Genomic DNA, 11,743 nt, shown 5'->3' with positions numbered 1-11,743 from the left:
TGAGAGAACTAAGCGCGAGCGCGAGTGAGCGCAAACCCGGGTGAGTGCAATCCTAGTGGAGAGAAGTGAGAGCGTGCGCGAGTGAGCGCGAGCCCAGTTGGGAGAAGTGATCGCGAGCGCTAGTGATCGCGAGTCTAGTTGAAACAAGTGAGCGCGAGCCCGGGTGAGTGCATGCCCAGTCCAGAGAGATGAGCGCGAGCCCGGGTGAGTGCGAGCCCAGATAAGATTAGTGAGTGCGAGCGCGAGGGATCACGAGCCCAGTTGGGAGAAGTGATCGTGAGCGCTAGTGATCGCAAGTCCAGTTGCGACTAGCGAGCGCGAGCCCGAGTGAGAGCGAGCTCAGTTGAGAGAAGTGAGCGCGAGCGCGAGTAATCGCGAGCCCAGTTGGGAGAGGTGATCGCGAGCGCTAGTGATCGCGAGTCCAGTTGAGACTAGCGAGCGCGAGCCCAGTTGAGACAGGTGAGAGCGAGCCCAGTGGAAAATGCCCGCCTCTGGTACTAATTGCGCATAACAAAGTAGAATATGGATTTATAAATGCTCTTAGTGGTTGGCAAAGAAGTAAACAAATCTTCTCCCATCTTCCATCATACTCGGGCATGTGATATCCATCCTCTACATTTGTATCGATTACCCTCTTGTTTTAATTTTTGTTATATTTCATTTTAGTTTGCATAATATTTGTAATATCTAATAAATAGAACAAGTGGATTTAATAGAACATCAGTGGACTACTATTGCGGATCATAAGTGGACTACAGTTTATGGAAATGAACCTTTGACACTGTACTCAAAATCTGAGTTCGGCCTATATATTCTCTCGTGGCCATATGTTAATGTATATGCTTACGATGCGTCCGTAGTGGGCAGACACGTGAGTGAATGTGAGTAAGAGCATAAGATTTGTTTTAGCATTTGCTAATACGACTGATTCTCCGTGTCATTCATTGTCTGTTCCCCTCATAACCCCGGTAATTCCCACCCTGAAAACAAGGGTACCATAATTAACGATATACAGTAAGGGGTTAATATGAATAAACGGTGTTCTGATGAGCAGGTCTACTGTACTACTAGAAAATAGTTTGTTGATGGTATGTAATATTGGAGTTCTTTCAGATCAGTTTGCATATCCTACGCTTCTCTATATTCTGTATTTTTAATTTTACATAACAACATTGTTATTATTATATAATTAGTTTAGCAAAATAATAATAAGTTGCCATTTTTTCTAATGCCTTGGGATGGGCACGAGTCGAGCTAAAACTCGACTCGAATTCAAGTCGAGTTTCAAGTCGAATCAAAGGTAATTTTCTCGAATCGAGCTCCAAGACGAGTCACTGTTTCTGACGTCGAATTTCGAGTCGAGCCGTTTGATAAATGTTCCTCGCTCGTTCCGCTCGTTTTAGAAAGACTTCCAACATTTATGCACAGCATAGGTTGGAAGGTCATTTCTATATCAACTTCATGAATTAAAGGGAACTTGTATTTCTCGAAAGGCTTTTGTTTTGTTCTTCAAGGTCAATAGAAGAATGAAAACGCTGGTACTAGGAGTATTTTAACACGCGACTCACTACAACGATATAACAAAATGCTGCCTCCGGCTGTGGAACTCGCTAGCATAGTAGCAACGTTCTACGCTAAACAACCATGTGCCGTGTAAGAAATTCTAGGAGTTGTTTTGTCCATGCGGGCCGACTACGTGGATGCTCCCTGGCTCCACCACTTACACAAATAATCTTGTCAGGGCGCTGCAGGCAAGATTTTTAGGTTCATAGAAACATAATGAAATAAATATTTCTCACTTGCCACTATCAGAAAATAAACAATTAAAACATCGAGATGGAAGTGAAAATCTCTAACCTCTAAAGCATAATTGTTCGTTTCAAGTTTGTTTGTGCAAAAGCAACCAAGGAACACACTAACTTAGTCACTATACTTTATGTCCACAACAAAATCCTTGCAAGTTCTTTCTGCAGTAACATTAAAATTATTTTCTTTTATGATGATTTTTTTATTTTAATTTGTATGAATGTAGTATATTCTTTTAGTAACGTGTTGATAATATCACTGCTTCTTGCACTCATTGTGTATCATGTAAGTTGTTGAAAATATACACTAAATATCACGATTGTATATATTGGGAATATGCATTACAGTAATTAAACTTGAACACGAGTTTAAACCTGTTTCTTTACGTTTAAGTCAGCCGTGTTACCAACTGAGCTAGGACAGCCCCAACTTATCCTTATATTACCGGTATATTTTACTTTATCACAGCACAGCCCTTTATGACAGTGTTCATAAAATATTTTAACTGAAAAGAAATCAATAAAAAAAAAACAATATCGAGACTCCCCTGAAAACTTATAACGCGCCCCGCCATTGATATGCACCCACATACATTTTGGACAGTCGGCGCCGCTGGTTCTATCTGTTGTGTTTAAAATTAGTTTTTCTTCCAGAAACTATGTTCCCGGGGGGCACATTTCGTATTCCGGGGGACACTGTTGATATTATTCTATTTATATTATATTATACACGTATTATTTTGGTCTCTTCCGGGGGTACTCTCAGAGTTCCGGGCGGGCAATGCCCCCTAAAAACATTTCTGAAAAAAAAAACAGTTTGAAATACACCTAATCTAATATAAATAAAAGGTCGCAGTGGCTCAGTGGTAGAGCGTTCACCTCTGGTACTTGGGGTCCCGGGTTCGATCCCAGCCCCCGCCAAGTGAACTTTGTGGTGGACAAACACCGTGTGCGTGGGTTTTCTCGGGGTCCTCCCGTTTCCTCACACTTTCTCCATTCCACCAATTTCATTCATTACTCATCATCACCGTCTCCTTTAGCCTAACCGGCATAATCATGGGACGTAAAACTCAAAGAATTCATTTTTTCTAATTTAAATAAAATAAAAAGCGTGTTTATGTATCTGTCTGTATGTATGTATCTAGGGATGCTCAAAAGACAAGATTTGTGGCTGTCTGGTCTCTAAAATGTGCTGAAACAGTGATATCCCGACTCGAAAAATGTATATTTCACTATTGGAAGAGCCGTGTCTCGACTCGATTTTTGTAAGGAAAATCCTGTCTCGACTTGTCTCGTGCGCATCCCTATATGTATCTGTGTACTGCCTGGAGACCAAGCGAGAGGACTGAGAGTTACCAAATTTTGATCTCGGGTACCTTGGTCCAGGTCCTAGATCAAGATGAAGCGTTCTTTTTTTTTAATCGAACCAGAGGGTTTCAGGAGACGTTTACAGGGACATGTAAAAGTAATAGAAAGTGACCGATATTAGTGTCGAATTCATACTTTTGGCGTCTCTGAGATCAATGGTGAAACTCCGATTGCATTAACTTCCAAATTCACCCCATTTGGTTGCGGGTCGGGGTACCGGAGGTATACCCTAACATGTAAAAATAATCCAAAATGAACGATATTAATGTCAAATCCATAGTTTTCGCACTCGCTGAAGTCAACGGTGATACTACTACAGGCGTTGATTTCCAAATACAGCCACCATGCGAATAATGGGTTTTTCAGATAGATACTAATAAATGCAAGAAATAAATTATTAATAATAAATGGGAATATATAGCAATAAATTTTGAATGAAAGAAAAAATGAAATCTTTGAGTTTTACGTCCCACGGTTATGCCGGTTAGGCTAAAGGAGACGGTGATTATGAAAAATGAATGAAATGGTGGAATGAAGAAAGTGGGAGGATACGGGAGTGCCCCGAGAAAACCCACGAGCATGGTGTTTGCCCACCACAAAGTCCACACGGCAAGAGCTGGGATCGAACCAGGGACACCAAGCACCGGAGGTAAACGCTCTATCACTGAGTCACCGCGCCCCCTTGAAAGAAAGAAACGAAAGTGTAAACATACACAACCATATCTGACTTTGCATAATCTATCCTAAAAAACGATCACTAATCTAACAAGAAGATAGTAGACTTTGGTAAATTAACTTCGGTGTCATTCTTCGCGAGGTAGTATTGCACATTTAAAATATGAATATTTAGGGATGCGCACGAGTCGACATGTGTCGAATCTCGACTGCAATTCGAGTCAAGACACACTTTGTAAAATTCGACGCGTGTCGAGACAAACGTATTTCTCGACTCTAATTTCCGAGTCGAGTCGAGACTGTTCGTAAAAACCTCGACTCGACTCGAATGTCTCGAAAATCTTTCTATAATTTTTAATATTATTTTGAAGAAAGTATTCACTCAGAAACAGCCTTGAAACCAATTCCAGTATTTATTACTTTAGAAAGATACAGAACGGATTTGAAATAATAAACTGTCTCATTTGAAATAATAAACGCTGGTATACTTTCGAAGGCAATAATTTATTCCGAGTTAATAAAATTTTAAACAATTTCAAAAACTGTGTTTGCATTTTTGAGACATGAGGCGAGACGGGGCATTTCAAGAGACGTCTCGTCTCGTCTCGGAAACCTACTCTCCGAACCAGAATATGTTTAAGGTAGGGACTAAAGCATAGTTTCCAACCTTATCCAATGTAAATAAAGTAGGATCGAAACCCATTTTATCCCGTGTATACCAGAGGGTCAAGGGAAAGGCGATAATTATTTCATAACTTCACACACGGCACGATCAAGCACTGAATCTATTGAAATCTTACTACGTAATAATTATCGAGTGTCTGCACTTTTTCTATTAAAACTCATAGTATATTCTATCATAATATAAATTGTCACTCATGTACTGTATGGCGAGCTGGGATTGAACATGGAACCCCAAGCTCTGGAGGTGAACGCTCTACCACTGACCCACCGCGCCTCCAAAATTTTAAAGAAATATTAGTTACTAACAAGTAACACTTCCGATGTGTAACACTTCGATTTTGATAAAATTTGGCAAGTAGATATTGCACATGAAATAAAGGAACACGTGTCTCCTATTTTCTGCGGAAAAACAGTTTTAAGGGGCAAAAGCCCCCACGCAAAATTTTGAAAGTTGACGCCCGATAGGCAAAGAAATTGAACAGAAGTAAACGAAATTTTACACACATATTGCAGACAAAATTGGGGAATGCGTGCTTCGTATTTTCCTAAAAAAAAAAAAAAAAAAAAAAAAAACGGTTACGTGGGGCACGGAACCCTCCAAAACTTTCATCACGAAATATTGAAAATGCTAGTAACAATATGTCAGATGTGTATAAAGGTCATAAAGAATTGCAACGAAACTTTGTGTAAGAACAGTACGCAAAAAATAAAGGAAAACGAGTTTTTATATTCTGCGGAAAAACGGTTTTAGGGGGCAAAAGCCCCCACCCAAATTCTTTTCAAATTAAGGTCCGAAAGGTCAGAGGAAGGTAACCGAAGTCAATGAAATTGTGCTCAGATATTGTAGACATAAAATGAGGGAATACGGGTTCTTGATTTTCTTGAAAAAAAGAAAACCGTTTAGGTGGGACACAGACTCTTCCAAAACTTTTATCGTGAAATATCGAAAGTGCTAATAACAGTATGTGAGAAGTGCTTGAAGGACATAAAACATTGAAACAACACATTGTGTAGGGACAGTATGAAAAAATTTACGAATACGGCTTTTCTATTTTCTGCGGAAAAAAGGTTTTAGTGGCAAAAGCTCCCACCCAAAATTTTGAAAATTGAGGCCGAATGGCCAGAGGAAGTGAACTGAAGTGAATAAAATTGTTCATTGATACTGTAGACATAAAATTAGGGAATACAGGTTTCTTATTGTCCTGAAAAAAAAAAAAAAAAGAAACCAGTTTAGATTATACACAAACCCCTCCAAAACATTGATCGTAAAATATCAAAAGTGCTAATAGCAGTATGTCACAAGTACTTGAAAAACATGAAGAATTGGAACAAAACATTGTGTAGGGACAATACGCAAAAGAAGCGAATATGGTTTCTTATTCTGCGGAAAAACCGTTTTAAGAGGCAAAAGCCACACCCAAAATTTTTAAATTTGAGGCCCAAAAGGAAAGAAAAACTGCACCGAATTGAATTACATTGCGCACAGATATTGTAGACGTAAGATGAGATAATTGGGTTTCGTATTATCCCGGAAAAAAGCGGTTGAGTGAGGCACGGACCTTCTAAACCGTTGATTACTAAATATCAAAATTGGAAATAACCATATGTCAGACGTTCCTAAAGAATATTTTGAATTGCAATGAAACTTCGCTTAATCCAAAACAATAAGTGAAACGTGTTTTATCTTCAGTGGAAAAACACTGTTGGGGCCTAGGCCCCATCTGAAAAAAGTAGATATTTCAGTAATAACGCAGCAAGGAGTGGAGCGAAGCAAATGAAATTGTGTCTAGATATTATATGCACTCTATGTGAAATAAGCCCTTTAGTTTTTCTCAAGTTTCCCTATCCGTTTTGCTACAAATTTGGCAGATCAAGAGCAAAGTTGAAATAAATCGACACGTATTTTTGTTTATGCGAAAAACATTATAAAGGTTAAAAGTGCCTCCTGAAATTTTATAAAAAACGCTATACTGTTTGGGCTTGTAGTTGATCTGAAAAATTTAAAGCAATCGGATGAAGACACGACACATGTGAAACACGAAGGGCCATAGTTTACACAACCAATATCTACATACAATTTCATTCGCTTTGGTCCACACAGGCACGTAGCCAAGGGGGGGGGTCCGGGTGGTCCGGAACCCCTCCCCCCTTCGAGACCAGAAATTAAGAAAGGATAAAACGAAATGAAATGAAAAAAAAAGAATCGGCGTTAAAAATTAAAAAAAAACTACAGAAAGCTTTTGGTTACTCTACTGGAGGTGAGTGGGATATCCTGGAAGAGTCATGGAATCTGAAATTTCCGGAAGTTACGCAATTCTTAGAATTTCTGCTACTAGTCTGGGAGATTTCAAGCTTCTGAAAGCATAATGCCGGTTGTGTAACAGCGTGGACATTTTTGATAATAATTTTTCGTCATCGCATCCTTGCAGTATCAAACATGTTATTTCAAAAACATTTTCTACTACTCCTTTAACCTGTCATTTGGAACAGGCAATAGTTGAAGGAATAATAAAATCAAAAAATTATGTAAAAAGAAAGTTCTGTTAACATTTGATTCAACAGAGAAAGGAACGCAGATATTGTAAAATATTTTACAAGACATTATTGAGTTTGTACACTCATGACCAAAATTATTGTCGCAAGTCTATAAATATGTTGTTGTAGAAGTATAATTTGATAACGAATTCGCCCTGTATTTCTTACAATGTTAGTATGTGTATAATCGGCAGACATGTAAATGACAAATTTTGTCAAAAGATCAGTAAATAAGAACAACTACAACAAAAAAAATACTTTCTTGTTTATTTAGCAACATTTCATTTTACTCACTCTAATTTTCGTATTTATAATTCTTTTTCTATGAAATTTACCACAAATAGGGTCTATACATTTCCCGATTATACACATGGTATCAATAATTAAAGTACCCTGCAAAATCATTATCAAATTATATTCTTACAAGAAGACAGTCATAGATATGCGACAATCATTTTGGACATGAGTGTACTTTTTATAATACTGAATATGTACTTTTTATAATAGTTGAGATCGTAATGAAAGGAAAATTGTTATATTTGAATGTTCAGAGCAAGAACGTAAATATTGTAAAATCATTTTCAATACATTTTTTTATTATTTTACTCGAGATTTCTTCGTAGTTTGTTATTAAAATACTTAGTAACATATCAGGCCCTTAGCCAGGGAGGGGCTAGAGCGGGCAATGCCCGCTCTAAAATAATTTTTGCCCGCTCTAAAAAGTACGTTGTCCAGAAGTTTCAAATTGTTTCAGCAAATCCCAAATAGGAAAATCTTGTAATTTTAGTTACTAAATAAAATTGAACTTAGCGCGCATTTACTGCTACTAACAAATGAAATTGAACGTGGCGTATATTTATAAGAAAAACAACAGTTATTCTTATTGCTAGATATACTCAATGATCTCCCATGTATTACTTTTCCCCATTCTAAGAGTTTGAAGAATCACAACCACGACAAGCATTCAAGGCGTTGGAAAAGATGGCCTTCCAAAGAATACCCATATGAAAATTGACCCAAAAACAGCTATGTTACATGAATGCGAGTGCCTGGATTGTGCGTGTGTAACATTGTAGGTAAAAAAAAAAAAATGTTTTGCCGACTTGACAGTACATGTCCCACGTGTGCCTGTAATTAACGTGTAAAACATGCAACATGTCCATGTTCCTTACAGTGCAAGGAACGCATGTCTCATACGAATGAAACTGGTACCGAAACTGTGATGTCTGGAGAAAACGTACATGCGCCTCTAGAATAGTCAGATGAGAAAAAAAAACTCATTGGGGAATTTGGAAGTTTTGTTTATTGTAAAAGCGGCAACAATGCTGCTTTTCACGTGATTTGAGTCTTTGCGGGGAGTACCCACGAAAATAAATCAATGATTGTAAATAGTTACTAAATAGCAGTTTGCATCGGCTCACTTTGTGTTTTCTGAGTGGCCCCGAATCATTTGTTTCACGATTTGTTTACAAATATACGGAATGAAGAGAACGTTAATTCCTTATATGCACTCAAAACCAATCAAGACGGCAGCAGAACACCGAACCTATTATTTTAAAAAGATTTTGTCACACACCATTATAATTGCGCGCAATAATAAGTAGCAGAGTGCTTAGCGAATTTCCAGAAGGAAACAAAAAGCAATAGAAAATGAACTACAGGCAAATGTACCTCGCCAGACGTTTCCAATTACTCTACTGACTATTATAACGCCATAAATATGAAGCAGGCATCCATCAAGTCATTTTTTGGTGCAAAAGTTATCGAAAATGAAACTAATTCAGAAGCAGGGTCATCTGTATCAACATGTGTAGAAGATCAAGAAGAAACTAAACGTCAAACATCTGATTTCCACCATGTATCAGACCTTGGCGATACAAAACCCGCTCAGCCGCAGCTTGCAAATTTTCCAGGTTCCGGCATTTCTGGTTCAATTCGACGATTTCGTCCAATATGGTACAAAACGTGGGATTGGCTCGAGTATTCTGTTATGTTAGATGCTGCCTTTTGCTTCCCATGCCGGAAATATCCGTCAAGAAACAGTGATCCCTCATTTGTGCAGAATGGTTTCAGAGCCTGGAAGGATGCAACCGAGAAAAATAAGGGATTTTCTCGTCACGTCGATTCTGAAACTCATAGGCACGCTGTGGCTTGCTACTTGGAGCAACGGAAGAATGAGGACTCGGGAGAAACAGTCGTGAAGAAGGTATGTAGTGAGGTAATTATGAATAATAGGTACTATGTGAAAGGTGTGATGGAAGTTATTCAATTCTTGGCTGTGAATCAGTTGTCCTTTAGGGGAGATTCTGGGTGTGAGCAACTCGAAAAACAATCAAGTGGTTTGTTCTTAAATTTGTTTGAATTTAGTATTCGTAAAGATCCGAAATTAGCAGAAATTGTCAAAACTATCCCTGCCAATGCAACATACCCTAGTCCGGATATTCAGAATGAGATAATTCATTTCATGGCAGAATCTGTTAAGAGGAAAATAGTAAATGAAGCAAACGAAAGTACATTTTGTTCCTTACTTGCAGATGAAACCAGAGACAAGCAACGAATCGAAGATTTGTCTATCGCTATTATGTACCTTGTGAATTTTAAAGTGCAAGAAAGATGCGTAGCTATACTGAAGTTGGACAAACAAGACGCTGCTAGCATTAAGAACGCCATTTTAGATTGTTTAAAAAAAGTAGAATTCAAAACCGACACGATAATAGCACAGTGCTACGATAGAGCACCTGTCATGAGTGTACAGAAAAATGGAGTGCAAGCTCTTTTGTCTGAGGATATGAAGAGGAAAATTTTGTTTGTTCACTGTTTCAATCACCAATTACATTTAGTTATTTGTAGAGCCATTGACACAATTCCTGAACTGAAAGAGTTCTTTGATATTTGTCAACAACTATATTACTTTTTCAGAAAAGGACGCGTTGCAGCAGATTACGCAGGAAGGAGTTTAAAGCGATTGTTGGAACAACGTTGGACTGGACATCTTGACACAATGACTGTAATTCTTCATGACGACAGGTTTCACATATTAAGCGCACTGATGGCAATTCAAACTTCCCGTGAAGAACACGCCTCAATGAAAGTTGAAGCTACAGGTTTACTACATCAGATCTCCACTAAGACTTTCTGTTTTCTTACTGAGCTCATGTTCAGGGTTCTTGGATATCTAAAGCCGACAAACGCACTGCTACAAAGAAGAGATTTGGACATTGATGCCGCTGTGAAGTTAATAGGATCGGTAACGAAACAGCTCAGGTCTTGCCGGCAAGACGAAGGAATATTTGAAAATATCCTTCACGATGCAATGAAGGCATATGCCTTAAACACTTCGACTCAGCAACCATTGAAACGCAAATGCACACTCCCCAGTCGCTTAGCTGATTCGGTTGTTGATTTGGAAGGCATAAAGTTGGAGTAGGGAAAGGAAGACGAGAAGGAGCTGAAAAGATTAATCTGCGGGAGTTCTCGATATCTCCGTCGAAGAAATTCGGAGCAGATTCAGTGAGACAGGGACAGCTGTGATTGATGCCATTCACCACTTACTGAGCGAGAAAAGAAGTGAAGAAAATTTGAAACCTCTGTGTAATGTTGTAAAGTACAAAGACCTGCATTGCAAAGTGCTTCAGAATTTGATGCAGGAAATAGATCTAGCACATCGACTGATCAACAAGACACCATCTGTGGAAGAGCTCAGAAAACAAATTGGAAAATATGGCGAGGCTTTCCCGGGCCTAAAGATGCTTACAGAAGCTGCACTAATTATTCAGTCTTCTACGTCCACGGTCGAAAACTGCTTCTCACATCTGACTAGCTCTTCTTCGACCTCAACGTCTCTCTATGGGTCATGAAAGAAAATCGGACCTCGTTCTCCTGGCTTACAACAAAGATATTCTCCATGCACTAGATCTAGACCAGCTTGTAATTGAATTTGCGAAGTGCTCACGTAAACTCCTTTTGATGTAATTACTTACATAAGGACTTTAAAAAATATTTATTTTACTAATGTCAGGGTTGTTTCTTAATTTTTATACATAAAAATATTACATAATTTACTTGTAATAAAAGTATTGTAGTTCCAAAATACTATAATTTAGATAACAGTTAATAAATGTTCCTAAAATAAATTATTATTTGTTACTTTTAGTACTACTTAGTGTATTAAAATATAGATTGAATTATATACCATCATTTTAACAAAAAAAAAAATGTTAATGATGATATTTGATAGTCACGGATTTGGTACTGTAATATTTATCAGCATAATAAAGTGTTTCAACTTTCTTATAGAATCCATAAATAATAAATAAATATATAAATGAACATAGACATTGACAACGACAAGCGCCTCAAGGAACAAACTCTCTCTCTCTCTCTCTCTCTCTCTCTCTATATATATATATATATATATATATATATATATATATATATATATATATATATATATATATATATATTAGAGAGAAAAAGAGAGACCCAATGGTTTACCCAACACTGTTAGGGTCGTCGAGTCAAGGAGGCTTAGGTGGGCGGGTCATTTAGCTAGAATGGAAGAAAGTAGAAATGCTTTCAAAGTCTTGACTGGAAGACCAATCAGAAAACGACCATTAGGAAGACCTAGGCGCAGAGATTGGAATACAAAGTAAAAACTGGGTGCAGTTAGCTAAAGA

The 11,743-nt window shown here is 38.0% G+C and overlaps 1 protein-coding gene across 1 annotated transcript; it reads left to right on the top strand.

The window, feature by feature from the left end:
* Positions 1 to 8,787: 8,787 nt before the first annotated feature.
* Positions 8,788 to 10,494, top strand: LOC145683119 (zinc finger MYM-type protein 1-like). Its single transcript, XM_081754480.1, has one exon. It carries the CDS (start codon positions 8,788 to 8,790, stop codon positions 10,492 to 10,494), a length of 1,707 nt encoding a protein of 568 aa, XP_081610606.1.
* The last annotated feature ends 1,249 nt before the right edge of the window (positions 10,495 to 11,743 follow it).

This window comes from Thermobia domestica, chromosome 4 (assembly GCF_964235325.1).
Source record: "Thermobia domestica chromosome 4, izTheDome1.hap1.1, whole genome shotgun sequence".
NCBI lineage: Eukaryota > Metazoa > Arthropoda > Insecta > Zygentoma > Lepismatidae > Thermobia > Thermobia domestica.
This window is presented reverse-complemented; position numbering and strand designations above follow the sequence as displayed.

Bases quoted from the DNA above. Each gene is read 5' to 3' on its own strand.
- LOC145683119 (XM_081754480.1), top strand. From the start codon at position 8,788: ATGAAGCAGGCATCCATCAAGTCATTTTTTGGTGCAAAAGTTATCGAA.